At 60.4% G+C, this 27671-nt stretch overlaps 3 protein-coding genes across 6 annotated transcripts in view; 2 read left to right on the top strand and 1 right to left on the bottom strand.

Annotated features, from left to right (window-relative positions):
* CCDC13 (coiled-coil domain containing 13) overlaps nucleotides 1-3964 on the top strand; it is a 30155-nt gene extending 26191 nt beyond the window's left edge. For both annotated transcript variants that reach the window (XM_045579460.1, XM_036431974.2), the window contains 3 exons: nucleotides 994-1147; nucleotides 2641-2753; nucleotides 3278-3964. In XM_045579460.1, the coding sequence (XP_045435416.1) occupies nucleotides 994-1147; nucleotides 2641-2753; nucleotides 3278-3437 (427 nt within the window). In that variant the 3' untranslated portion in view covers nucleotides 3438-3964. The remainder of the gene's footprint in view (nucleotides 1-993; nucleotides 1148-2640; nucleotides 2754-3277) is intronic.
* KLHL40 (kelch like family member 40) lies at nucleotides 174-25094 on the bottom strand. Of its 2 annotated transcripts, XR_004986921.2 has the most exons (8): nucleotides 23271-25094; nucleotides 21914-22074; nucleotides 21512-21619; nucleotides 21165-21350; nucleotides 19828-19974; nucleotides 18759-19082; nucleotides 14361-14363; nucleotides 174-184 (listed from the first exon to the last, which is right to left on the bottom strand). XR_004986921.2 is itself a non-coding variant. In XM_036431979.2 (6 exons), exons 1-6 carry the CDS (start codon nucleotides 24618-24620, stop codon nucleotides 18971-18973), a joined length of 2064 nt encoding a protein of 687 aa, XP_036287872.2. In that variant the 5' UTR covers nucleotides 24621-25094; the 3' UTR covers nucleotides 18543-18970. The 2 variants fall into 2 exon arrangements, 1 of the variants encoding a protein (XP_036287872.2); XM_036431979.2 differs by lacking the exons at nucleotides 174-184; nucleotides 14361-14363 and having other exon boundaries at nucleotides 18543-19082.
* On the top strand, nucleotides 9162-18309 carry HHATL (hedgehog acyltransferase like). 2 transcript variants are annotated; one of them, XM_036431985.2, is made up of 12 exons: nucleotides 9162-9411; nucleotides 11067-11186; nucleotides 11590-11657; nucleotides 12160-12273; nucleotides 12412-12606; nucleotides 12973-13182; nucleotides 13563-13734; nucleotides 14185-14329; nucleotides 14433-14468; nucleotides 17215-17416; nucleotides 17781-17922; nucleotides 18082-18309. In XM_036431985.2, the coding sequence occupies exons 2-12, from the start codon at nucleotides 11081-11083 to the stop codon at nucleotides 18204-18206; spliced, it is 1515 nt and encodes a 504-aa protein (XP_036287878.1). In that variant the 5' UTR covers nucleotides 9162-9411; nucleotides 11067-11080; the 3' UTR covers nucleotides 18207-18309. The 2 variants fall into 2 exon arrangements, with proteins under 2 accessions (XP_036287878.1, XP_036287876.1); XM_036431983.2 differs by lacking the exon at nucleotides 9162-9411 and adding an exon at nucleotides 10409-10475.
* Nucleotides 25095-27671: the final 2577 nt, after the last annotated feature.

Below are 27671 nucleotides of genomic sequence, written 5' to 3'. Positions count from 1 at the left end.
GGCTCTCCAAAGAAATTCTAATCGTTGTAACTGTTGATATTTGGCTCTGTGGACTCATGAGTTTGCCGACCACTGGCCCAGAGCTTCAGAGCGTGATGAGAGTATCTGGCTGGCTTGCAAGAGGGAGGGGCCACGTGGCCTCTCGAAGATAACGAGCCAGCCAGCAGCCAGCAGGAGACGGGAGCTCAGTCCATCCACCGGAACTGACTTCTCCCAACAACCAGAATGCACCGGGAAGCGGGTGCTCCCCCAGAACCGCCAGGGACCAGCCTCTGGTCATGGAACCTGGAGCAGAGACACCAACAGAACCTGCCCAGCCCTCCGGCCAGCGGGACTGTGAGATAATAAACTCGTGTCGTTTCGAGCTGTTACGTTTGCGGTTGTTTGTTACAGCAGCAACAGGAAACCAATACACCGCCTAATATTAACTCAGCCAAGAGATGGGAGGTGGAGAGGTGCCAAGAGGAGGGTACTGAAGTAAAATTAAATCCTCATGTTGCACAGCATGAGAATAGTCAAACAATTATATTTAAACCTTAAAAGGAGAGGCATAGCCCTGGCTGGGTAACTCAGCTGGTGAGAGGGTCGCCGAGGTTGTGGTTCAATCCCCGCCAGGACTCATAAGAAGAAGCAACCGGTGAGTGCATAAACAAATAGAACAACAAGTCTTCCTCTCTCCCTCCCTTCCTTCATCTCTCTAAAGAAATAAAACATAAAACACAGCCGCATAAGCATCTGTGGGAACAAGGCAGTAAGTGGTCAAAGCGGCAGCGAGGCGTGTTCCAGGTGGTTGCTGCTGGCGAGCAGGCATTGGGAGCGAGGAGGTGCAGATGTTCCCTCCTCAGCCTTGGAGGGAGCGATGGGGGTTTTAAAACGCATGTTCCCATGTTACTGCATCAAAAGTAAAGAGCCCGTCCCCCCGCCCGCCCGCCGTGTACGCTGTGCCCACCTCTCTGGAGCGAGGAGTGCGGCAGCCCCTCGTCTCGCCCCCAGGGTGGAGGAGAGGGACGGCCGGCTTCTGGAGGCCCAGCGGAGGCTGCAGGAGGAGCGGCAGCGCAGCGTGGTGCTGGAGCAGCACCTGGGGAGGATGCACCTGGAGCCCGGGAGGACGGCCTCTCAGAGATCAGCCTCCAGGAGCAAAACAGGTAGGGCTGGCCCAGGGGCCCAGGGCGGGCGGGGAAGCCCAGCGGCTAATGGAGGAGCCAGCCAGCAGCCTGGAGAGGAGAATGTGGGAAGCAGAGGCTCCCTCAGGGTGGGCTCTGCCTGTCCCTGCTGCCCCCTGTCCTCTCCCTCCGGCCTCCCAGGCAGACCCAAGGGCCCCAGAGTGCCTTCGCCCCAGGTGGCCCTGGCCCAGCTCACCTGTGAACCCTTAGCAGAAGGTGGCAGTGCCCTGGATGGATGCCCCCAGCCACCACCCCACCCCAGCCCTCAGTCCTCGGCCCTCTGTCCTGAGCTGATGTCTGTGTGGGGCAGAGTTGGCCTGCTGGGAGCCAGAGCAGCAGGCCGGCCAGCAGTCCTCATCTCGGCAAAGGGCCTCTCCTAGGCCTGGGGGCTCCTGTCAGGTGCCCACCGTCGCACACCCAGCTTCCCTCTCGTGGCCTAAGGTTGCTCCCCGCCAGCAGCGCGGAGGGGAGGAGGGAAGGGGAGAGCCTGCTCCTCGCCTTGCAGGGGGTGCAGGATGCCAGAGCCAGAAGCCTTTCTGGGGTTGCTGTGCTACCTCTGCTTCCACGGCCGTGGCCAGGTCCTCTCCTAGGATCACGCCTGGCTGTGGAGGGCGTTTATTGTCCTAAACCAGTGGTCGGCAAACTGCGGCTCGCGAGCCACGTTTTGCCGCTCTGTTGACTATAATGAGTTTGCGGACCACTGGATAGGTGCTCAATCACAAGGAACAACAGCGGCCTGTAATTATTGGAATCGAGAGTCTAGGTCAGTGGTCGGCAAATTCATTAGTCAACAGAGCAGCAAACTGCGGCTCATGAGCCACGGTTCGCCGACCACTGTGACCTAACCCAAAAGGTCTATGGCTCTGACACAGTGCTTCTCGAGGAACAGCCTCCAGCCAGCAGTGTTAGCGTCTCATGGGGCTGGGCTGAGCTGGGGGTGCAGGATGCCAGAGCCTGAAGCCTTTCTGGGGTGGCTGACTCCTGAGGGGCGGGGAGTCCAGTGTGGAGGGCTGGGCCTGCCTCCCTCGGACATCCCATCCCAACCCATGCCACCCTGGACCCTCTGTGTGGATGGATGGATGGAGCTGCTGGCCGGGATGGGCCCTGGAGGAGGGGTCACAGAGGTAGGAGGGCATCAGATGAAGTGACTGCCTAGACTCAGGCTCAGCCTGCAGGCCAGGCCTCCAGCCCCACTGCCTTCCAGAAACTTGTCAAGGTCAGAGATGGACAGAGGAACTAGAGGAGCCACCTTGGTACGAAGTCGTGGCTATAGCAGAGGCCAAAGCCAGTGTCCAGGGGAAGGCAGTGCAGGAATCAGGGAGGGCTTCCGGAGGAAGGCAGGACTTGAAGGAATTCTAATTTCCATTTCAACAAGTGGAAAAACAGGAAGTGGACAGTCGGGGGTGGAGAAGGAGAGTGTTAACTCAGGGCCATGGCCTCGTCACAGAAAGTGGATGCTGCTGTCCCCACAGGTCTGCTGCCCACCTCTAACGCCAGGCACAACCCAAATGGGCGAGAGAAGAAGGACCCGTCTTTCACCCAACTCTCCAGCATGCCCGAGGAATGCCAGATGGAGGAGATGATCACCAGGTGCCCTGCCCTGTCTCCCAGAGGGTCTGGGTGGAGGTGCTTAGATGGGCATAAGGGTCACGTCCCTCCCCTTTGACTTCTGCGTGTCCAGAACGCTGGCCCTGCCTAGCTGTGACTGGCCCTCAGGAGGTGGGGAGACTCAGCAGTGACCCTGATAACCCCAGCGTCCCAAGAGAGGTTTTATTACGCATGGGTTGCCAAACCCACTTTCCTCACTCAGTTAAGCCTTTCCAGGTCACATGCAGTGATTGGGAAAGGAAGGAGGGAGAGCCTCTACCAATGAGTGCCGTCCTTGAGGCAGCCAACCTTTGGGGGAGCCACCTGGTGCCAGGCCCAGGGCTGTGGAAGGGCCCAGAGAGGAATCCCAGGTGGTGTTTCCCCACGGGTGTGTGTGAGGATGGGACGGGTCAGAAGGATCCTGCGCCTGAAGGGCAGCTGTGCTAACAGGTCCCGCCCCAGGGTTCTCTGTGCGCGCGCCCGTGCACCAGCACGGGCCTCACTGAGCCTCTCTCCCTGTGGTCCAGGCTGGCCATCCAGGCAGAGGAGAACGAGATGCTGAAAGCTGCCCTGGACAGTGCCCTGCGGGGGAAGGAGGAGGACTTCCGAATGTACCACGAGACCCTGGGCCAGGTGAAAGGGGTCTTCCTGAAGGCCCTGCGGCAGCAGAAGGAGGACAAGTGCTAGGATGGCGGCTGGTGTCACTCGGGCCGGATGGGGCAGCCAGCTCAGCCCTGCCCCGGGGAGAGGCTCCCCGAGGTGACAGACCAGGAGGGCAAGGTAGAAGCCCCGGCGGAGCCCTGGGCAGAGCCTCGGCAGGCGTGGCTGCCGCAGGGAGAGGCCCAACAGCCAGCTGGGCTCAGCGACGCTCTGGGAGAAGCTAGCCGTGGACAGATGCCTTCTCTCAGGCCAGCGCTCATCACCCTTGTCCTGGGGCCCAGCAGGAGCCCCTGCATGCCCACGTGACTTCGTATGCACAGATGAGCCCTCAAGCTCCAGACTGGAAGCATCCCTAGGCCACCCCACACCACACCTCCCACCCCTCACCAGGGCATCCCTATCCCCCGTCCCCCACGACTCCATCTGCAGCTTCCGCAGCCTCTGCAGATGTGGGCGCACGATGCTCTCGGCCACCTTGTCGGCCCACTCCTCAGGGCTCTTCCTTAGAGGCAGACGCTCGGACTTGTAATAAGAATGACTTTGTTCATAATCGCCGCAGCTCCCAGAGCAGGGGCATCTACCGCGGGAACCTGAGCCCATCTGGTCCTCTCGGAACCCAGGGCTTGTCACCCTGAGTTACACTTGGGGAAAGGAGGCTCCCAGAAGGAAGCTGAGCTGATACTGAACCCTGGCCGGCCTGCCTCTGTGCAGCAGGCCCGGCATGCCCGCCCCGATGCTGGGCAGGTCCGCCCCCAGCCAGCCGCTCCTAGAGGCCCCTCGATTTGCTCCCAGTGGCTGCTGGGGCCGGGCTGGAGCTGGGGCAGGAGTCCAGGTGAACGTACGGTGCCCCTTCCTCGCCACAGCAGGGGGACTGGCCTGTCCTGGCCACCCTGGCCCTCCCTGTGCACACGCAGGCCCACACACACACAGATGCAGACACACACATTCACAGATTGGACACCAATCGCAGGTATACACACGTGCACCCAGACATGCACACCTAGACGGGGCTGGCTGCCCACGCAGGCCCCTCCACACAGGCCTGTTGCACATGGGAGTGTGTGTGTGGGTGTAGACGCATGCTAGCCACACACCAAGACCACTCCCTATGTCACGTGTGCAGTGGCTCACAAACTCAAGAGCACAGACTGTGAAGCCACGTGGGTTCTTGGGACCCTGTTTGCTCCGGGCCTTGCTCAGGGACACGGCTGTGGAGGGACTCGCGCTGAACCCTCAGTCAGGGAGCTGACCCTGCACGGGGTGACACGGGCCAGAGGTGCCCGGCAAGGGCTAGTGAGGGCCGTGAGGAGGAAGGGCAATTCTGATGGCCGGACAGAGCGAGAGCGGGCCTGGGCAGGGAGGGGGCCGGGTGACATGAGGAGTGGACCAAACGCAGAGTCGGAACACCAGGCTGAGTAGTTGGGACCTTCAGCTGCAGGCGAAGGGGCGCCCAGACAGTGATCGGAGCCTGTGGGCGTAGGCTCTGGCCCTCAGTGGAGTCCCTGGGAGGGAGAAGCAGGCACAGGGCCAGCCAGCCTCAGGGATGGACGGATCAGTGGGGGTCACCTCGGGGAGTGTAGCGTGGCGTGGTTCATGCACTGATCGCGCAAGGGAGGTTTTGCTACCCTTCCTGGCTCAGGGCTGGGTCTGAACAGGTTGCGGGGGAGGGGAGGGAGGGGGGAGTGAGGAGCAGGTCTCTTTACTCACTCGCCAACTGTGTGGCCTTGGGCAGGATACGTAACCTCCGTGAGCCTGCATATCCTTGTCCATAAAATGGGGACAATAATATAACACCCCCCTCCCAGGCTGCTATAGGTGTCAAAGAATAACTCAGAGACATTTCGCTGGTTATGAGCTTGCTGTTTACTTCTGCACAAGGGACGTGTAACCATGGGTTGGTTTGGGTCCTCGGAGATTAAAACAGCGTACGTAAGAGAAGCGGGGGAAGTCCCGTCAGGCACAATAAATCTAGTCTGCACATTTTGGGGTAAACTGATTAGCTGGTACCTTGCCCGCGCACTCAGTCCTTGCTTGGGCCAGAGGTGGGTATAAAGACAACTGGTTCCCTTAGAGGTTCTAACTGGGGAGCTGGGGGCCAGGGGTCCCCATGGCGTCTGCTGGCTCCTCCCATCAGCACCCAGCTTGGTTAATCCAGGTCCCCTCCATCCCCACCAGACTCTCTCTTCAGGAGTCACCGAATGTACAAGTGGCAGGTGCTGGAGGAGCAGCCGGCACACAATAAGCACTGATAAACATGTGCCTTAGCAGTGCCTCTCTCTGTTCAACACGTCAGACAGCTCTGCCCCGGGCACGGGGTCCAGGTGAGGCCGACTCAGCCCCTGAGAGCCAAGAAGTCCCAGGCCACCGTCCACTGAGCCGGCCGGCCACCAGGGAGTGGCGACAGCACGCCAGCCCCTTGGCCACCAGACCTGCTCCTGCTCTCAGGGAGCTCCTGGCACAGTCAGAGGGAAACGGAGGCACCGATGGGTGGGGGTGGGGGTACAGACAGAAGGTGGCACCAAAGAGCCTCCACCTTCCCTGCTGAGGCTCCGGGGCTCATGGCCCAGCTCTGGGTGGGGAGGGGCTGTCTGGATCTCCAAGGGGTGAGTGGGGGAGAAGGGGAGGGTGAGGCCCAGGGCCCCCCAGAGCAGCACCACCTGCCCCTGGGCCCTGAGGGGGCTGTTCCCAGCCCTAGGCAAGTGGCAGCAGGTAGGCTGGACTTGCCTTTCACAGGTAACACCCTGCCCAGAGCCACTAGGTGGGAGGGGGAGGGGCAGGACAATCAGAGAGGCCTCACGTGAGGTGTCTCCCTGGCTGCACCCCAGTCAGGTGCCGCCCTGGGCGCTCAGGTTCCCACCCTGACAGGTGAGACCTGGTAGAGCCATGGGTGTGGCTTGGCCACTGTCCCCGTGGGGCCCCTGTGGCTCCACAGCTGACCTAGACCAGACCTCGCTGCCAGTCCGGCTCAGGCCAATTCAAGCCCCAGACACATTCCATTGGCCCTGGGTCCCTCCCCGGGCCCCCATCCAGTGTCTATTAGAACCAGCCTCTCCGTCTCCCCCCCACAGCCAGCTTACTGCCACCCCACAAGGAAGTCCCTGCCTGCCCTTCCCCTCTCCACACAGTGCACAACACACACACACACACCACACAACCAACCCAAAACACACACACCACACACACAACCAACACAAAACATACACATATACCACATACACAACCAACACAAAACACACACACACCACACAACCAACTCAAAACATACACACCACACTCACCAACTCAAAATATACACACACCACACACAACACAAAACACACACACACACAACCAACACAATTTTATACACACACAGGAGCTTTCCCCACATTTTTACTTTGAACAACAACAGAAAACCCCGCAGAGATGAAAAGGAACTCTGCCCACCACATCTTCCCATTTGTGACCCCAGGTCCTTGCGCTGGTCTTACCCTGATCGGGTTCCTGCCCCTCCTTTTGTGGACCGGCCACACCAGCCACTCTCGCCTCCCGCCCCCCCTCACACAGCGTGCAGCCAGGCCAGCCAGCCCCAGGTCCAAGGGCCTCCCCGGCCCTCCATGCCGAGCTCCCTAGAGACCCCACTGTGAGGGGGTCCCCGGGTGAACACGTGCTGTGTGTGAGTCCTGTCTCTCTGGGCCTCTCCAGGGAGAGGGTTTCAGCTTCTCTTCATGTGCAATTTAGTGAGCCAGGCCCAGCCATGGAGGGAGTTGTCAAGCCCCTCAGGAACGCACTATGGTCAGGGCCGGAAGTATGCCCGTTTTTAGGTGAGGATCTGGGGCTCAGAGAAGGGGTCACACCAGCGAGGTGCAGCTCAGGTTCAAGTGAATTGGCTGAACCTGAACTCTCTGGAGCCAAACCATCTTGTCCGCTTCCCTAACCCGTTGTGTTCAAGCCTCCTGAGGGCACCAGCAGGATGGCCGGCCAGGGCCACGGTGGCCTCCGCCAGCAGCTCATGTGGAAGCTGGGTGCTGGCCCCTGCAGGGCCGTCAGCTCAAGAAGCTCAGGGGACTGCCTCAGCCACGTGACCTCCTGGTGCATCCGTCTCCTCTCCCATCGAGTGGGGCTAAGGGTAACACCTTCCCTCCAGGTGCTGGCGAAATGAAAAGAGTTGATCCATGCCTGGCTACTGGGATGAACTTACTCCTAACAACCATCGACTCTCTCAGGACTCTGCTCAGGAATCCCTCCCCAACTCCCACAGGCAACCCTCCCTGGTGCTGGCCCCCCTAAGTGCCCAGGATCCCGACGGCAGCCCTCACCCAGCCCCCACACTGTGCAATAATTGCTCCTCACACTGCTCAGGGTCAGGAGCCAGTGATGCAGGTCTGGCCACTGTGGGGAGTGTGTGTGAGGTCTCCGAGCGTTGGCCTCTGGGCCAGCATCCCTGCGTGTTTGGGAGGAAGCTCACTGCCTAGAAGCGCTGTTGGGAGGGTATGGGTCTCTCTCTCTCCTTCCCAGGCCTTGCCCAGGCCCCTGCGGGTGGTAGGAGAGCAGCCCCTTCTTCCCAGTTGCACCTGAGCCCGTGGCCAGAGTTGCGGTTGGCAGTGGCACCAGGGCCTGTCCTGTGATCATAGTCACACAGCAACCTCTGGCCCCCACACACATGCATGAAGGGCCCCCCGTAGACTCTGAGGCCCCTGATTTAAAGGGGGACTGTCAGAGGTTCCTGTCCTCTCAGGGCAGCCCCGTCCGATTGGCTGCACCTTACCCCCTCTTCACCTCCCCCAGGGAAGGCCCTCCCCCCTTCCCACCTCCCCCAGGGAAGTCCCAGTTGGTTAGGGACGTTGCTGGCTGCCTCCACCCTGCCATGGAGAGGATGCCAGTCACTCCACGTACCCACTCAAGCCTGGCCGAGTGACCCCGCTAGCACCCCTCCGCCTGGGCAGCACCCCATGGGACAGGGCTGGAGCACAGAGGGTCCCACATCCACGTGTCTCTGTCAGTTCCAATCCCACTGGGCAAGTCTGTCCTCCCGGCCAGCCAGGACTCAAGGCATGATGGAATTGATGGAATGGCCTAGGGCAGGGCTAGATGGTCTGCCCGGGGTCAGCCCATGGGCGTTCACTTGTAAAGGTGCAGGCTGGGGTTCTTGGAGCTGATCATGCAAGTGTGTGTGTATTTGTGTGTTTGTGTGTGCGTGTGTGGTGTGTGTGTGGTGTGTGTGGTGTGTGTGGGTGCGCGTGTGGTGTGTGTGTGGGGGTGTGGGGTGTGTGTGTGTGTGTGCATGTGTGTATGTGATGTGTATCTGTGTGGGGGTGTGGTTGTGTGTGGTGTGTGTGTGTGTGTGTGAGTGGTGTGTGTGGGTGGGTGTGGTTGTGTGTGGTGTGTATGTGTATGTGTGTGGTGTGTGTGTGGAGGGTGTGTGTATGTGTGTGTGTGGTGCGTGTGTGTATGTGTGTTGGGGGTGTGTGTGTGGGGGTGTGTGGAGGGTGTGTGTGTGTGTGTGTGTGTGTGTGTGTGTGTGGTGGCTGCAGGGATCACAGGCCTGGAGAGACCAGCAAGGGACACCTGGAAGGCTTCCTGGAAGAGGGGAGTTCTGGCTAGCAGTGACAGGAGGCACAGACTCTATGTGCCAAGGAGGCAGGTTAAAATGAGGCCCAGGTGTCCCTTTCTGAGACACTGGCCACCCCTTCCACCCCACCCCCACCCCACCCCCACCCTCACCCCTGCTGAGATCCTCCCTGCGGCTCCCTGTGGCCAGCAGCTCTGCAGCACTCGCTCGGCTCGGCTCCACTCCGCTCAGCTCCGCTCCAGGCAGGCCACCTCCTCCCTGCCTTCCTCCTCCCCCTGCTCCTGCTGTCACCACTCACCGCTCATAGCCTCGAGGGGGTGGGGACCCTAGGGCTGGACGGACCCCACCGTGGCCTCAGAGCCCAGCTGGTCGGACGGACAAACGCTTGGACGCAGGACCCCGGAGCCCCGAGGTGGGCAGTGTGCCAGGGTCCCTTACAGCCTCCTCAAGGTCAGTGCCAGCCTAGGATGCAGCTACTCCGGGATCCTTGAGACCTTCAGAGCCCTCCCCAGGCCCCTCATCTCAGACCCCAGGTCCCAACGCGGACTCTTACACCAGGTGTGCTGGAAGCCAGCGGGACCGGGGGACAGGGGGGACTCCTGTGCCCACTAACTGGCCCGGGTCTGGGGGTCTACTGGGAGAGGTCCCAGCCGGGGGCCAGCCCTGGCCCTGCTCAGAGGCTCAGTTAGGGACACCCGCACCAGCCATGGGGAGCTAAAATTGGAAAGTGGCGAGTGGGAGGCAGCTGACAAAGCTATTTCTCGGGCTCTTCACCGTGCTCCGGTTTCAAGCTCCTGCTCCATTAACCTGATCCTTGGGGCCTCCCTACCCCCGCCGCCGGCCGACAAGGAGGCGGCTCAGCCCTCAGGCCGGCGGCGCAGAAGTTGGGCGCAGCAGCCCCCTGGTTTGGGAAGGGGCCGCAATGGTCTTTTTATCTCACTGAGAACCCCTGATCCTACCCATTTTGCTGTATGACCTTCACAGGTCCGTGCGCCTCTCGGTTCCATGGCCCCTCCATCTGTGTAATAGGGACAATGCTGACGCCGGGGGCCCAGGAGAGCTGTTATCAGACTTGGTGAGGGAGAGGACCCGGGTTGGAAGGCAGAGCCATGCCCGCTACCTTTTGGCTTGGCCCAGCCGGAGAGGGTGCCGATGCATGTCCCCCACCTCCCCTTTAATTTGGGCCCTGAGTCTGTTACCCATGGGGCCCTTGGGAAGGTCCTGGGCCAGGCTGGAGCCAGACAGGGAAGGAATGGGTGCTAGCTGAGGTGCCAGGGATGGCCCAGCAGAGCTCCTGGGGGACAAACCAGGCTCTGGTAGAAAAGGGAGTGGCTAGGCTCTCCCTGAGCCTGATACGGTCAGCACCTTGGACAGCGGCCAGTGCCCTCCCCGGTGCCTGTCTGGCCCCACTCCCGCTACCCCAGGGCAACTCTTCAAATAGCACAGCCTCCAGCCAGCATCCAGGGCCTGAATACACAGAGCACTGAGAGACACAGCAGGGACCGGGGACACAGGCAGGGACCAGGGAAAGGGCAGGCTGGGGCTCAGGGGTGGTTGGGGGCTTGGGGGTCAGGGAGAGGCTGGAGGCTTGGTGCTGGGGCTGCACCTGGGGAGGTCAGGGGAAGTAACGGCGGCGGCTCAGGAGGGTGTGGAAGGCAGAGAAGCGGACAGGGAGGGGTGGGGCTTTGTCAGGACGGAGGGAGGCTTACTGAAGCGGGTTGGGACCCTGAGGGCCGGAAGCAGATTGAGGTGATGCAGACGGGACTGCTCCACATGAAGGGCACCTGAGGCCTGGGCAGGAGCAGTGTGAGCAGAGGGTGGGGACCAGCCCACCGCAAGGTATGGGAGCAAATGAAGGTGAGGAAGGCAGGCTGAGGGTGGAGAGTATGCTTCCAAGAGTTTCAAGGGGGAAAGACAGGAGCTTGGATTGGGGGAGGCCCGGGAGGAGTTGGGGATGGGGGGAGGGAAGAATGATGGGATGAGACCCCCAGGAGGCAAGAGGGGCAGTCTCAAGAGTGGGGGCCTCACCACCTCAGTGGGGGAGCATAAGGTGGGCTAGGCAGGACTGGGGGTCAGCGGTGCCCCCACCCCCTCTGTCTCCCCAGCCACATCCAGAGCTATGGGCATCAAGACAGCGTTGCCGGCGGCGGAGCTGGGCCTATACTCCCTGGTGCTGAGCGGGGCCCTGGCCTATGCTGGCCAAGGCCTCCTCGAGGCTTCACAAGGTAACGGCTGGGCCCCTGGGCAGGGGAGCGGGACCCTTCTCTCTCTGGGGACCTCAGAGTTCCAACCAGCAAGGCCAGAAACTCAGAGGCTCCAGTAGTCTCTGGGCCCTGGGACTGGGCTGAGCCAGGTACGGTGACAGGGAGACACAGATGCAGGAGCACTGACAGAGACTTGGACACAGAGCCTGAGAGAGAGAGAGAGAGAGAGAGAGAGAGAGAGAGAGAGAGAGAGAGAGAGAGAGACTCAGACACTTAGGGAGACCTGGGCCCAGACATACAGTGAGCCCCAGAGAGAGACAGGCAGAGAGAGACGCAGGCTTTCTGAGGTGGGGGCCCGCCTGGTGCAGGGCAGGCATGGGAGAGGCGGGGCGGTCCTCCGCCTGAGGCCACACTCTGTTCTCAGATGGGGCCCAAAGGAAGGCCTTCCGGGAGTCTGTGCGACCCGGCTGGGAGTACATTGGCCGGAAGATGGTAGGTCCTTCACACCCCAGGTCCCTGACTGGGGTCCCTGGCCCCTGGCGCATCTCTCTGACCCCAAACCTGTCCTGATGCTCCCCTTCCCCAGACGTTCAGGGGGCTCACAATGGGGAGGGTCTCTCGTGTGAGCTCCAGCACCTTCCCTTTCTCCACTGACCCCTCCTGCCCAGACCCTGCTCATTCAGGAAGTAAATGGAGACGTGCCTAGCTGGGGCCTCCTTCCTTCCCAGGAACAATGCAATAATGGTCTCATGTCAGGCAACAGGCCGGGGAGAGGGGGAGCTTTGAGGGGCAGAGCAGGCCCCATGGTGCCCCTCACACCTCTCTGTCTCCCTGCCTGGTGCTTCCCTCAGAGGGGAAGGCAGGGCTTCCAGCCATGGCTCTGCTCGCATGCGTGAGAAGAACCCCGGGGGCTGGGGCGCGCTGGGACTCTGAGCAGCCGGAGTGCCAGCCCATCCTGCCCCCGCCCCACCTTAACCTGCCCGGGCCCACCCAGGACGTGGCTGACTTCGAGTGGGTGATGTGGTTCAGCTCCTTCCGCAATGTCATCCTCTTCACCCTCTCCGGACACGTGCTGTTTGCTAAACTCTGCACCATGGTGGCTCCGCAGGTGAGCAGGGCCTGAGCTACCCCAGCCTCCCCCTCCGGCTCCTCCTCAGTGACAGGGGGTGTGGGGGAGCCATGCCGGGGTCCCACTCCATGTGTATGGACAGGTAAACGAAGCCTCCCCCCCCCGCCCCGCCCACAGCTCCGCGCCTGGATGTACGCCGTGTACGGGGCCCTGGCCGTGGTGGGCACGATGGGCCCTTGGTACCTGCTGCTGCTGCTTGGCCACTGTGTCGGCCACTATGTGGCCTCCCTCCTGGGCCAGCCCTGGCTCTGTCTGGGCCTCAGCATGGCCAGCCTTGCCTCCTTCAAGCTGGACCCCCTAATCTCCTGGCAGGTGTGCAACAAGGAGGGGCAAGGGGAGGGGGTGCAGGAATAGGCCCTCAACCCTCTCTCACCCTATCCGAAGCCCTTCCAGCCCAACCTCCCCAAGCCTCTCCTTCACTTCCCCCGCTGTCTCCCAGCCTTTCACCATGGAGGATTCCCTGCCCACAGGGGGGTCACCTCCACCCAAGCAGGGATGTGTCCAGCTCATCTTCTGATCTGCCCCGGCCCTTACCATGGATTGGCCCTGAATGGCCAACGTCGACTGGGTCTGGAGAGAGGCAGGGACAGGACCGGGCTGGGCCCCTGGGGAAGCTGGGCGGGCTCCCCAGAGACCAGGGGCACCTGGTGAGCCGGCGGCCTGCTCTCTCCCCTCCAGAACGGGTTTGTAACAGGCACTTTTGATCTTCAAGAGGTGCTGTTCCAGGGGGGCAGCGGCTTCACGGTGCTGCGGTGCGCCAGCTTCGCGCTGGAGAGCTGTGCCCACCCGGACCGCCGCTACTCCCTGGCCGACCTGCTCAAGTACAACTTCTACCTGCCCTTCTTCTTCTTCGGGCCCATCATGACCTTCGACCGCTTCCATGCCCAGGTGAGGGGCACCCTGGGGCTCTCAGAGCTGACTGTCCCTCTTCAGGCAGGGGCTCCCGCCTCTGATAGGACTCCCAGGGCGGGCTGTGCCCCCTCCTCAGGCATAACCACCTTCCTCAGACCCCATCCCCTCTGTGTCCCCACCCCAAGGATCACAAGATGGCAATGTGTCTCCTCCCAGACAGGACTCTCCTCCTACTCAAATGGGGGGGGGGGGGCTCCCCAGAGACCAAGACAGGACTGGGTCTCCCCTAGCAGGCTGTGAACCCTCCTCGGGTGTTTCCACCCTCGGGCCAGGCTGCCAGGATGGAGGCAAGTCTCCCGCCCCCTCAGATCCCCAGGAAGTCAGTGGCTCCCATTCACATCCTTGGCATCCCCCAGGTGAGCCAGGTGGAACCGGTGAGGCGCGAGGGTGAGCTGTGGCAGATCCGGGTCCAGGCGGGCCTCAGCGTGGTGGCTATCATAGCCGTGGACATCTTCTTTCACTTCTTCTACATCCTCACCATCCCCAGTGACCTCAAGTTCGCCAGCCGCCTGCCAGACAGCGCCCTCGGTGGGTGTGCGAGGGACCCAGAACAGGGATGAGGACTGGGCCATCACCCAGAAAGATAGACCTATATTCCCAGTGTTCCCCAAAGTGTGGTACGCGTACCCCCAGGGGTACGGGAAGCGTTTGGTGGGGGTATGCACTGCACCGTGCTTAGCTGCGCCTAATTCTACGTTCTTATGAGTACAAGGGGTACTTAGCGTTACGAAAATTATAGAAGGGGTACGGGGCCTCGGGCTGATCCCCACAATGGGATGGGGTCTCCCTGAGGTGGCCAGGATCCAGGAGGTGGGGAGCAGGGTGCCCATGGAGCGATCTGGGCAGCGGGACCTTCTCCCGGGCCTGGAGATTGTCAGAAGCAGGAAACCAGACTCAGTGAGTCTCCCTAGATTTGGGTGTCTGGGCTGGGGAGACAGGTGCAATACCCGTCAGGCCATGATAACATGCTGTCCCCAGCTGCCCTCGCCTACTCAAACCTGGTGTATGACTGGGTGAAGGCCGCCGTCCTGTTCGGCGTAGTCAACACGGTGGCGCGTCTCGACCACTTGGACCCGCCCCAGCCTCCCAAGTGCATCACGGCGCTCTACATCTTTGCGGAAACGTGAGTGTGGGCATCGGGCATCTGGGGACACACCCTTGGGTTCCCTGGCTTTCCTGAGCTCCTTCCCCTACGTGATTCACACCCAGCTGCCCTCCTCCCACAGGCACTTTGACCGTGGCATCAATGACTGGCTTTGCAAGTGAGTCGGGGTGGGGTGTGGGGATGGTCACAGTCATGGTGCCAGGGGTTTGAGCAGGCAGTGCAGAGATTGGTCCATGTTTGAAAAGATCATCTCTGGCCCAGAGGAAGCAAGGAGGACAAGGAGGAGAGGGTGGCAGAAGTCTAGGTCAAAGACATAGCAGTTTGTGGTGGAGTGGGGCCCTGGAGGTGAGAAAAGAGTCCGAGTAGAGACACACAACAGGAAGCCTGGGCAGGACTTGGCCATCATTTGCAGAAATCAGGACAGCGAGGGAGATGATTCCCAGACTCCTATCTGTGGTTCCCAGAGAGGGTTCCAACTGAGAAATGTCTGGTTGGCTTCTGGGAGATACATCTGTGGAAGTTCAGGGAGGTGGTTCAGGGAAGCCTGGAGGATGGATGGAACGCTGAGCATCATGGGTGTGGGTGGTCTTTCGGCCTTGGGTGTCCCAAGGAGAGAGAATAGAGTGAGAAGAGTAAAGATGGGTAGCTGAGATTGGGCCGGAAAGAACTCTGGTTGGGGGAGCAGTAAGAGCAGGTGGAAAAGATGAAAGGAGTGGTCATTGGAACAGGAGGAAAGCCAAGGCCGGGTGACATCCTGGAACGTCGAAAAGACCATCCAGGTTTGGTGGGTGCGACTGGGCCAGGTGCCGCTGGGGTCATGAAAGCTAGCACTGAGTGTTAGTTTTGGGGGCGTGGAGGATTCAGCCTTTCATGGGAGAGGCCGGGGCAGGTGAGGCGTGAGAAAAAACAGAGGAACTACGGGGGAATTCATGTGTGAACCACTTTGGGAAGAAGCCTGGCTCAGCAGGGGGAGACAGAGGAGTGGCTGGCAGAGATGTGGGGGTTTTAAAGACAAGAAATAGTGGGACATGCTTGGGTGCTGGAGGGAGTACTGCATAGAGATGAAGGAGTTGGTGATGCAGGATAGAGGACTGATGGGTGGAGTGAGGCCCATCCTAAGAGGGAGAAGGAGATGGGACCAGCAGAGGCCTGGCTTCAGGTCATGGGAAATCAGTGTGCTGCTGAAGGATAGCGGGTTCATGTAGAAGGAATCCCTTTGGGAGAGATTCCACCCAAAGGCTCTGGTTTTCTCTAGGAAGTAGGAGGTGAGGTCACCAGCTGAGAGAGGCAGGGTTGGGGGCATGGAGGGAGGTGGCATCTGTGTGTCTTCCACCATCCTGCCTAGATCCCCCCACCCCCACTCCCTTTGGCATTGAGAGCCCAGGTGAGGTTGGAGACAGTGGATTTATGGACTCGAATGTGTGAAGGTGTGAGATTTCCCCCATCAGCGCTTAGCTTCTTGGGTGCTGGGGAGGAAAAAGTGGGTGACTGGGCCCTCCCAGGTGGGTGAGAAGAAAGAGGGGAGGAATAAAGGGTTTTAGGTTATTTATAATGATGACTCACTGAATATAAGCCCCTTGAGGAAGATGAGGAAGGGTGGGTGTCAATGAGACTGGAGAACAGAGCCGGGAGGCCAGGCCAGGAGGGACTGGGGGGAGAATGGGAATTAGGAATGAGTGAAATTTCAAGTGGTGACAAAGTTGGGGTGTGGCCATGGGAGTGGGTGGTTGAGGTGGACTGGAAAAGAAACCATTGGAAATGAGGTCAAGGATGGTACTCAATGGGCCGTCTACTGAATTTATTTAACCAATATTTATTAAGCACCTACTATGTGCCAGGCGCTGTTCTAGGCATTGGGGATACATCAGTGAGCATGGCAAAGACCCCAAGCTCATGGAGCTTGCAGTCTAGTGGGGTGAAATAGACCACAAACAGGTAAACACACACATAAACTATTTCAGAGAGTGGTAGGCATTATGGAAAATGCACACAGCATAATGGGATAGAAGCTGGCCACAGGATCTGGGCAGTCCTCTGTGCGGTGATATTTGAACTGAGATTTGAGAGATCAGGGAATGTGGGGATGATAATTTGCCATAGGGGAGCAACCGGTGCAAAGGCCTTGAGGCAGGGACCAGCTGTGTCTGAGGGACAGGAAGGCCAACGAGGCCCGAGCAGAGGTCATGAGGGCAAGAATGGTGGTGATGCGGTGAGAAGGCGGGCAGAATCCAGAGGACCTGGGATCATCTAGCCGCAATAAGGAAGCTGAGTTTATTCTCATTGTAATGGGGGAAAGGGTTTGATTGTGGACGTGATGCGATCCAAGCCACACTCTTAAATGATGCCTCTAGCTGCCGTGAGGGTAGGGGGCCAAGGCAGAAGCAGGGAGATGACCTAGAGACGGGCCTTCATCTCTGTGGGAGGAGATGGCCTGGACTAGGACGGTGGTAGCGGAGTGGTGAGCAGTGGCCCGGGCTGAGGGGAGCCCATTTGCAGGCGCGGAGGTGGGTGGAGGTGGGAACGGGGTATGCAGGAAGGCATGAAGGCTCCGGGCCTATCACTGAGTGTCATGAACTGAGATGCAGATGCAGTGGGTTTGGGCAGGGATGGGGGAACCTGCCCTTCGAGTGAGGAGTCTGGTAACCGTGGGAGAGAGGAGAGAGGAGTTCGGAGGGAGGCTGGGCTAAAGACACAGGTTTGGGGCGCCCACCATAGGCTGTGTTCAGAGCCTTGTGTTTGGATGCGGCCACCTGGGGACTGAGGGAGCATAGCTGGGGGAGATCTGGAGTCCCGGGCTGAGCCCTCCACCTTCCAAAGTTGGGTCAGGAATGTTGGCTGTGCATCGAGGAGGGCTGTTCCTGCTGGGTACCCTTTGCTTGTCTCCTACCCGCCTTTTCCCATAGGTACGTGTACGACCACATTGGCGGGGAGCACTCTGAGGTGATCCCCGAGCTGGCTGCCTCAGTGGCCACATTTGCCGTCACCACGCTGTGGCTTGGGCCTTGTGATATTGTCTACCTGTGGTCACTCCTCAACTGCTTTGGCCTCAACTTCGAGCTCTGGGTGCAGAAGCTGGCAGAGAGGGAGCCCTTGGCACAAATGGAGGTGAGCAGGGAGGGGCTGACTGGCACCGCTGCTCTCTGAAGGCTCCCGGCCACACTTGGTCCCCAGGCCAGAATTCTCTCACCACCACCCTCCTGGTTGTCAGGACAACAGCTCACCTGGGCGGGTATCTGGCCTCCCTGCCTTCTGTGTGGTGTGGAACACCCAGGCTGGCTGTGTTGGCCAGGCCCTGCCCTCTCTCCAGACCTCAGTTTGCCCGATTTTAACGAGAGAGACCTGGCCTGGGACTCTCAGACCCGGGCACGTCCAAGGGGCTCCGCGGCCATGTGGGAAGGCCTCTGACCGACCATGACCTCTTCCCTCTGGGCCTCTTGCCACACTGACAATGCTTTCCTGCACCACGCAGGCCTCTCTGTCGGAGCAGATGTCTCGCAGGGTCCGGGGCATCTTTGGGGCCATGAACTTCTGGGCTATCATCATGTACAACCTTGTAAGCCTGAACAGCCTGGAGTTCACAGAGCTGGTCGCCCGGCGTCTGCTAGTCTCAGGTGAGGGACAGGAAAGAGGTGAGGTACAGAACGTGCCAGGCAGCGCCGTCGAGGACCGTAACCTTTTGCAGTGCCCCCACCTCACCTCCATTCCCCAGGGCGGGTCGAGGGGGAAGGGCATGACTGAGAAGAGTCATCAAGGACCTCTTCCCTCCACAGGGTTTCCCCAGACCACACTGGCCATCCTGTTTGTCACCTACTGTGGTGTCCAGCTGGTGAAGGAGCGAGAGCGAACCCTGGCGCTAGAGGAGGAGCAGAATCAGGACAAGTTGAAGCCGGAGTAGGCGGGAAGGGGGGAGGGGACGGCTCGGCTCAGCCATTCCTGGGCCCAGGCCAGGCCAGGCCAGATGGGGCCTGACTAAGAGAATAAAAGGCTTTTCTATCACAGTTTGGCTGGTCCCTCCCTGCCCCCCGCCCCAGCCGTCCCCTGGCTCCTTGTCTATGCAAGGTGAGGAGCAGGGGGTTCTGGGCCTCGGGGAGAGGGTCAAGGTCTTGGCACACACAGTGTGGAGGAGACACCAGCATGGAGGGCAGAGACCACCAACCCAGGGAACCCCAAATCTGAGCATGAAAGCCCCAAACCTTCAAACTAGCTGGTCACTAACTCTTGGAGCCCCAGCTTCCGGGCCCTGAGCTGCCCGCTCGGAAGGCACTTTATTCTTCTCGCAGAAGGAGACCTGTCTGTGCTGCAGGGAGTGCTCGGTGGGGACCGTCCCCACCCGACAGCCAGCACTGGGTCCTGTGGGGAATTTGCTGGCACGCAGCTGGGCTGGGACAGGCTCGGGATGGAGCCTGGGATGTGACCCTGTGGTTCTGGCTTAAGAACAGGAGGATACAGAGACCCCAGAGAGGCCTAACATGCCTCGCCCCTGCCCCAAGGCTAGGACTGGGCAGCTATTACCTTCCCCGACTGAAGCAGCCACTCGGCCACTATCACAGGTCCAGGCGGGCTCCGGCCCCTCCCGGCCTCATCCCCGGAGCCCCCAGGAGGCCCGGCCTGTGTGGGCCTCAGGATGGGACGGCGCTTCGTTCAGGCCCTTCGCGCTGGTCACATCTTGGTCAGGCGCAGCACGTTGAGTCGCACCGGGAGGAAGGTGGCACCGGTGGCATAGGCCATCTCCCGCAAAACACCCTCCCACTTCTTCTCCTCCTCGTTATATCTGCAGGCGGGGCAGGGACAAGGCGCTTGGTCAGCCGAGTCCAGAGGGAGACCCAGCAGGAAGGGGTGGCCGGGAGCTCTAGGCCCACCCCTGAGGAGTCCCCATCCCTCCCTCCCCCAGCCCTGAAGAATGGCCCACTCCTAGAGATTCCCCATGTTCCGGGAAAAGTGCCCACACACTCACCCCCAGAGAACATTCACCCCACATTCCTCTGAGAAGGTCTGCATCTTCCCTTGAGATGTAGAGTTTCCCTCCTCAGCCCTCCAAGCCCCCCCAACTCCCACTGTCCCAGCAGCAATGCCCCTGGAGGCTGTCGGCAGCAGTGGGAGAACTAAAGGATCAGAAGGTGCCCAGGTGGCTCAGACCGCTCCCCTCCCTCCTCAGGAAGGACCAGCCATGGACCATGGAAAGCCATGGCTCTGTGAAACGGGGTCGGGCAAATCTCAGTCCTGGCCCCAGCCCTCCCCCAAGGGCCTCCAGGAGGGAGGGGAGAGGAGAGGGCCCCTCTACTTCAGGACCTGTTTCCATGGGTCTGGGCCCCACAGCGGGGCACGGTGTCATGTATGCAAACCCAGACTTCCCAACCAAACTGGAGAGAACCGGGGCTGAACGGGGTCTACCGCCCCTTCCCACCAGGGCTTTCAGAAGAGGGATCAGCCTGCCAGGAGCCTCGGTGCCCGGCCGCGATGCTGTGAGCCGTCAGCCTTGCTCCCGATGCCCCTCGCCTCCCCGGGGCCAGGCTCACCTCCAGATGTCATTGAGCTCCGTGGGGACCAGCTCCCCGGACTCAGTCTCCAGGGTGGCAAAGCCGCCGATGGCGTAGAGGGTGCCCGCCAAGCTGACCAGGCTGAGCGAGCTGCGCTCCTGCGGGAAGGCCTCAAAGGGCGACCACCTGAGGCGGGGGGGGAGAGGGTGCATCACCGGGAGGCCTCAGCAAACCCAGTGACTGTCCCGCCCCAGCACCCACAGCCTCAGTCGCATCCCCCTGAAATCTGAACCCCAGGGCCCCGGGCTCTCAACACAACCTCCTGCCCTGGACCTTCTCAAGAATGCCCACCTGGTGCCCCTGCCCAGGCCTCAGCGTGTCCCAACCCTGTTCCCCTCCCCCTTCCCTCTGGTATCCACGTCCTTTCCCATTCAATGACCCACCCCCCAACACTTCCCTACACTGTCCCTTTGACATGCTACCCAACCTGCCCCCCAAAATCCACTCTGGACTGCCCCAGTGTCCCTCCTTCACTCCTGAACCAACCCCACTTGCTAGCTCAGTGGTTATTAAGCTCCTGACCCCTTGGACTCCTGCCCTGACCCCTTCTCCCACAGTCAGTCCAGTTACTCTTAAGGAGTCTTCATCCCCACCCTCCAAACCGCTCTCAGGTCCCCGACTACCCAGGGCTTGGGAGTCCAGGCCCAGAGCACGCACTCTGCCCGTGTGACTTGCTTCATGCCCCACCCCTACCCCCACATCAGCTGGCATGAAACATCTTCGTAAAACACAGATGTGAGCTCAAAACCCCTCAGAGGCATTGCATCGCCTTTGGGATAAAGTTCCTCAGCCCTGCCGGCTGCCTCTGCAGCCCCAGTACCTCCCTCGCCACACTCTGTCCAACCTGGGCCATTCCTCCAAACAGGTCAGCCTTCTCCTCCTCACTGCCTCGGCACCAGCTGTCCTTGGCCTGGGCACCCTTCTCCCGTCACAGCTGTGACCCCCCAGGCAGGGGAGCTTGGTCTCCCTGCACCCCTGGTACCAGGCCAGTGCCTGGTGTGAGGCTCTGAATGAGGACCCCGGCATCTACCCAACTCCTGGGAGCTAGCTCTCTCCTGCCCACCAGGCTGGCCATACCCGTCGCCTCACCTCACCACTGATCAGGGGAGAGGGACTCTTTCTGTGCTGATGTCCAAACTCAACTGTGAAGACCCAACCCAGGAGCCATGCTGCTCTCCGGGCCTGGCTCAGAGAGGCCCGGCATAGGCCCGAAGCCACCCAGCCAGGGGGTGCCGGGGGGTGGGGTTGTGGGGGAGGGCCCTGGGCCCTGGTTGCCCTGCCCGGGGAAGGGAGGAAAAAAGGAGACAGTGGCGTACTTGTTGTCTGTGATGCTGTACACCTCCACCGAGCTGGTCAGCCCTGTGTCCGTGACCCCCGCGGCCACAAAAATGCGGCCATCGTGGACGGTGGCCCCGAAGAGGGACCGGGCCGTCTGCATGGGAGCCAGCTCCTTCCACTCGAACTTCTTCGGGTCATAGACGCACATCTTATTCAGGCACTTCCTGGGGTGGGGGTGGGGGGGTGAAGGGGGAAGCAGGGAGTGAGGGCCGGGAAGTGGGAGCAGGGCACCTCCCCTACCGCCCCCTCCTCCGGCCCAGTCCCGCCCCAGGCAGCCAGGACGCCTGCAGCCCTTTGCTGCCCCCGCCCCAGGCCGGAGCCTCACCTGTTGCTGCCTTTGCCGCCGATGACGTAGACGAGGTCCATATGGGAGAGCACTGCGTGGCCGTACACTGCGTAAGGCAGCGGGTCCGATTCACCCCATTTGAACGACCTGGAGGGGAGGGGAGAGGGTAAGCACACTCCGTCTCTGTCTCTGCACCCACCCACCCACCCACCCACCCGACACGTATTCCGGGTGCACCTGATACATTACCAGAACTCCCCAGACCTTCATTTCCTCGCTTCCATCTCACCTGCCAACCAAGGTGCCTTGCCCCTACCTAACGGGGTCTCCTTAGGGTTCCTGGCCACACCCCGTGGCCCTAGAGTCTAGACCGGCGCCCTGGCGCCGGGCCCCACCCGCATCCTCACCCCTGCCCCCTGGCCCACCCCTGCCCGCGCTCACAGCCTGTCGTAGCACATGACCGAATCCAGGCTGCTCTCCCGCTCCTTGAGCTCCCGGCCGCCGACCACGTAGATGGCGTTGAGAGCCTCTCCCAGGCCGAAGAGGCAGCGCGGCGAGGGCAGCGGCGGCATTCCCAGCCACTCTGAGTCCAGGTGGTCAAACTGCGGGCGGGGGTCCGGTCAGCTTCTTTCCCCCGGCCCCCTCCCCCCGGCTCCATCCCCAGTCCCAGCCCCAGCCCAGCTCAGCCCCATCAGACCACCCGGTCACCGGTCACCGAGGAGCCCAAGGCTCCAGGCAGGTGGTTCCTGGAGGCAGTGCCCCTCCCCCTTTCTGGTTGAGAAAGCCGACCCACCTCCACCCCATTCCTGAACAGGCAGATGACGGGAGATCGCCATTATGGCACCGGGATGGGCAGCTTCCCCCCCCCTTCCCCCCCGCCGGGCCTGGCCCTCCCCCTGTACACCTCCCTGCCCCCTGTTCTCCACCTCATCCCCTGGCCCAGGAACCCACTCACAGCCAGCTCTGCCACTCAGCCCTCAAAGCCTACGGTGCAAGTCTGTCGCCCTGTCCGCCTGGACAGACTTATGACAAAACCAGAGGCTCACCTTTTTGAAAAGTTTTCTGATGGACACTTTATACCTGCCGTTTAACCTTCAAATGACCTTACCAAGCAGGAGGAATATGATAATACCCTCACTTATGAATGGAAGCTCAGAGGGAACGAACATGTGCCCACCTGTGCCCACCACACACTAGGCTCATTCTCTGCCACCCTCCCCTCTGGGTCTCCAGATTCCACCCAAGTGGCAAAGCTCACACCTACATGGCCTGCCCTCAGGAAGCCATGTCTATCCCCTGAGATCCCACAGTCCCACGAAAGCTTAGACTGGGCACCCCTCCCTGCCCCCCCCCCCCGCTCTACTGGCCCTTCCTGTGCCTCAGTCTCCTCATCTGTGTAATGGGAGGGCTAGGTAGGATGATCCCTTTATCTGGGACTCACTGTTCCATACTCCAGTCCCCGACTCATGCAAAGGCCCTGCCCAGAACCCCTACACTGACCTTGCCCCTCCTTCTCACTGTGCCTGACCCCAACCCTCCAACATATCGGACTATCCTGGGGCTAACATCCCCCAGAAGCTGAGACACCACAGTTATGGAGCCATTGTCCACTGCCTACCACTGCCTCCAGCTTTCAGGCAAGTGGCTGCCAGTGAACCTTCCTGGCCTACAGCTCCCTGTAGACCAAGGACATTCACCAACAAGTAGACACAGGTCTCTCCTGGGCCCCAAGGCTGACCCTAGTCCCCAGCCCTACCTCCCCCCCGCCCCCGACCCCCTCCCAGGGCTGGCCAGGCACCTGCAAGAAGTAAGAGCTCATGGGGTCCTCTTTGTTGTCCTCATTGAAGAAGAGGCCCCCGGCCACGAAGACCTGGTTCTCCTTGGTGACCAGGCTGGCGTGGTTCTTGGGGATCTGGGTGGAGAGGGAGGCACAGTAGCACTCATTGGCGGCCGGGTCGTAGGCCACAGCGCCCTCCTCGCTGATCATAAAGATGAGGTCCTGCAGGAACATGCCAAAGCGCAGCGTGTCATTGAGGATACCAGGGAGGACGCGCTCGCCCTCCTCCTCCTCCTCCTCCTTCCCCTCGGCCTTGGCTTCGCCAGCGCCGCCCTTGCCAGCCGCCTTGGGCCCGGCCGCCTCCTTCCCCTTGTCCTTCTTCTTCTTGCGCAGCACGGTGAGGCGGCCCTCGTGCGCGTCCTTGACCATCTGCAGCTTGCGCAGCAGCTCGGGCTGGGCGCGCACCAGCGGGTGGCGCTCCACGCGGCTCTCCAGGAAGGCGCGGGGCAGCAGGCGGCAGCGCACGCTCTCGAACACGGTGGGCAGCGCGCGCTGGCGCTCGGCCTGGGCCTCGGGGTCCGCGCCGCCGCCGGCCGCCCACTGCATCACCGCCTCGAACACCGCCTCCTCCTTCTCCACGTTGAGGCCGTCGCTGGAGATGATGGCGATGAGCTCGTCGGCCGAGAGCCCCAGGAAGTCGGCGTCGCGCGCCACGAGCGGGAAGCGCGCGCAGATGAAGTCGCGGGCGGCCACGGCCAGGCGCGCGCAGTCCAGCAGGAGCCCCAGGCGGAACACGGCCAGGCAGTTGGACAGGCACAGGCGCTTCTGCAGGAAGGACACGCAGATGGTGAAGATGGACGGGATCTGGAAGCGGTGCGCCGCGGCGAACAGGTCCTGCACGCTCGCCTCGTCCAGCGAGATCTCCGACGTGTACAGGTAGTGCAGCACCTGCGCCACCACGTCCGGGGCCACCTCCTCCAGGCGCAGCTCGCCGCCCGCCGCCGCCTCCGGCTCGGCCAGGAAGCGCGCTCGGAAGTAGGGGCTGCAGGCCGCCAGCACCAGGCGGTGGCACGGGAACTCGCGCTCGCCCACCCGCACCACGCAGTCCAGGAACTTGCCGTGGTCCAGCATGTCCTTGAGCCCGTCCTGCAGGAGCGTCTGCTGGTACAGCCGCTGCTCCTCCGCCTGCTCCAGGCCCACCGCCATGGCGAGCGGCCTAGGGTGCAGCCACTGGGGGTGCTGGGTGCCGTCTGCAGTCCCTGTTCCCCTGCTCCCCTGCTGGGCGGTGCTCAGCCCGCGCAGCTGTCCTGGTGGGCTATATATAGAGGTGGGCCTGGCCCTGTAAGGCGAGCTGCCTGGCCTCCCGCACATGACGCAGCGCGGGGACAGCTGGGCACAGGCCCGCTCCCAGCAGCCTTGACCCAGCCCCGCGGACTCATGGGACAGGAGTGGGGTTTCTGGGCCCTCCCGGGAAGAGGGGGGCCTCACTGCCTCATTTCTAAATGGAGCACGGCATGGCCTTCATCGCATTCCTAGGTTGGGCAGTGCCCCTTGGGGGCGGGGGAGGGGATGGCCAAGTTCTGCCCCTTCCATCAGGGAGGGAGGGGCGGGTATTGGAGCCCACCTTGGGTCTCCCTTCATGCCTTCTGGGTCTTTCCATCAGGCGCCTCTGTTTCCGCTCTGGAGTGTATCTCACTCCAGCCACTGCTGGATACAGTGTGCCTGGGTTTGTGCTCAGAGAATGTGAGCATGGCCTTCAGTCGTTGGGGACCTTGTTGTCCCCCCTTTAAAATGGGAAGATCTTCTCCCATGTCTGCCCCAGCTCTGCGACACTCCTTCAACTGTGCAAGAAAGCAAGAAGGTGTTTTAGGTAAACAAGATGGTCAGTTTTTAGGAGAACCCACACACACACACACACACACACACACACACACTATATCTATCTATCTATATCTATATCTATATCTATATCTATATCTATATCTATCTATCTATCTATCTATCTATCTATCTATCTATATATATATATATATATATATATATATATATATATATATATATATTACAGAGAGGAAAGGAGAGGGAGAGAGAGATAGAAACATCAATGATAAAAGAGAATCATCGGCTGCCTCCTGCACACCCCCTACTGGGGATAGAACCCGCAACCCGGGCATATGACCTGGACTGGAATTGAACCTGGGACCCTTCACTCCGCAGGCTGACACTCTATCCACTGAACCAAACCTTCTATGGCAAACTATATATTCTTATTGATCAATCTCAGAGAGGAAGAAAGAGGGAGAGATATAAACATCAACGATGAGAGAGAATCACCAACTGGCTGCCTCCTGCACGGGTGGCCACTTCTCTGTGGAGCCTGGAGCAGGTCAGATCTCTTTGCTGAGCCTCAGTTTCTCTTCCTACCCTGTGAGGAGGTGGACAAGTTAGACTAGGAGGGCCTCAGCTCAGTTCTGCTGAGGTTCAGAAGCGCTGAGGTTCTGTATTCCTAGGAGGACATAGTCACAGGGTATTAGCACTGTTAGGTGTCAGACATGCTAGAAAATTAATTTCCTAGAATTCGACTATTCTAGGTGTTCAAAACCCCCAGGTATTTAACATTCTGAGGGAGTGACATTCTGGATTCTAGGGTTCAAAAAGACGTTCACTGTCTGTGCTCATTGGTCTTGGTCCATTCTAGGCTTGGCCTTGGGGCCCCTGCACCCTGTGACAGCCTAAAGGATCAGGGTACAGGCCCAGGACAGCCAGTCCCTGTGCCCGCACTGCTGCTCTGGACTCCTGACCACCCCACCCCCTTTCACACACACACACACACACCAGCCTCAGCCACCAAGATTAACTTGTTTCCAAAGTGCCGAGGCTGCAGCTGTGGGTTAAATTTAGCCCCCAGGACACTGGTGTGGACCGTGCTGGGGTATTCTCCCATCATTCCTCTGAGTCACTTGTTTATAACCTCAGGCTTCGGGGGATGGGAGGATTGGAGAGGGGATCGCAGGCTGGTCCAGGACTGAGTCACCTCCCCTTTTGTGTTCTCAGTGTCTCAGTCACTGCCTATTCCTCCTGAGCAGTGCATTTGACCATCCATTCATCCCTTGCTCACCCTGCCAGCAGGTCCCAGAAGGCCAGCCCCTGGGACGCCCTGGAGGTGGTCCTGTGCTCCTTGCAGAAAGGACAAGCAGGACGAGTGGTGGACCTCCAACCCAGCCCTGGACGGCAGGGCACTTCCAGCAAGAACCGTCCGTACACAGGCGCCGAGAGGCTAGGCAACTTGGCCAAGTCACAGCTGACAAGTGGCCCAGCCAGGATTCAAAGCCGAAATCTGCCCACCTCCAAGGACAGTGGGTATCCTTATCTTCCTGCTTCCCACAAATTAACAACAAAAAAAAAAGGTCTGACAGAAGGCGCTGACCGAACAATTAATGTATATTTACCCAATGACTCCACGGTGTATTTTCAGATCATGACGAATCCCATCGTGCTCACTCCCTACCAGGCATTCCACTAGGATAGTGTTGTGTGGCTCACTCATTCATGGAGAACCTGCTGAAGGTGCACCTGAACGTCAGGCAGGAATTCCTGTCTTCAAGGAGCTTACATTCAGCCCAGGACCTCCCCTCTTTCAAGCCCATTCTGCAGCCCACCAAAGGCCCAGCACCAGTTTGGGGTGCACCTCTGCTCCTGTCTCTGGGTGTTCCCCAAAGCTCAGCCCATCCTGAGGGAGGGAGGGAGATGGGGGTCCAGGGTATGATGTCCACACTGTCTGCAACTGAGCTGCCTATTCCTTGCTCTGGTTCAAGTCTTTCTAGCCCCATGGTCGGCAAACTGCGGCTCTTTGGCCCCTTGAGGGTGGCTCTCCCACAAAATACCGCGGCCTGGGTGAGTTTATTTTGAAGTGGCGTTAGAAGAAGTTTAAGTTTAAAAAATGTGGCTCTCCGAAGAAATGTCAATCGTTGTCCTGTTGATATTAGGCTCTGTGGACTAATGAGTTTGCCTACCGGTAGTCTGGGCAGGCAACATGTACTATATAGTAAAGAAGAGACTGGGCCAAGAAACAGTTGTACTGACTTTATTCCCCTCACTCTTCTCACTTGCCCACCTCCTGCTCCCCACACACTCTGTGGCTGTGGGGTGGCCACAGATGACCAGACACCGGGGGTCCACAGGCCCGGGCACAGCCACTCTGCCAGCGCCGTGAGGGGCACTGTGGCAGCACATGCCAGACTCAGAGGCTCAGGCTCTGAGACCAGTCCCAGACCCCACAGCTGTGATCATGGGGCTGGACCTCCCCCTCTGGCCACTCACCCCCAGCTGGCCCAAGACCAGAGAGTCCTGGGGAAGCTGGGGGAGGGACAGGCCCGGGTTCCGGACCCCAGGTCTGGCCAGATGGGCTGAGCAGTCCAGGCG

Source organism: Pipistrellus kuhlii, unplaced genomic scaffold (genome assembly GCF_014108245.1).
Source record: "Pipistrellus kuhlii isolate mPipKuh1 unplaced genomic scaffold, mPipKuh1.p scaffold_m20_p_11, whole genome shotgun sequence".
NCBI lineage: Eukaryota > Metazoa > Chordata > Mammalia > Chiroptera > Vespertilionidae > Pipistrellus > Pipistrellus kuhlii.
This window is presented reverse-complemented; position numbering and strand designations above follow the sequence as displayed.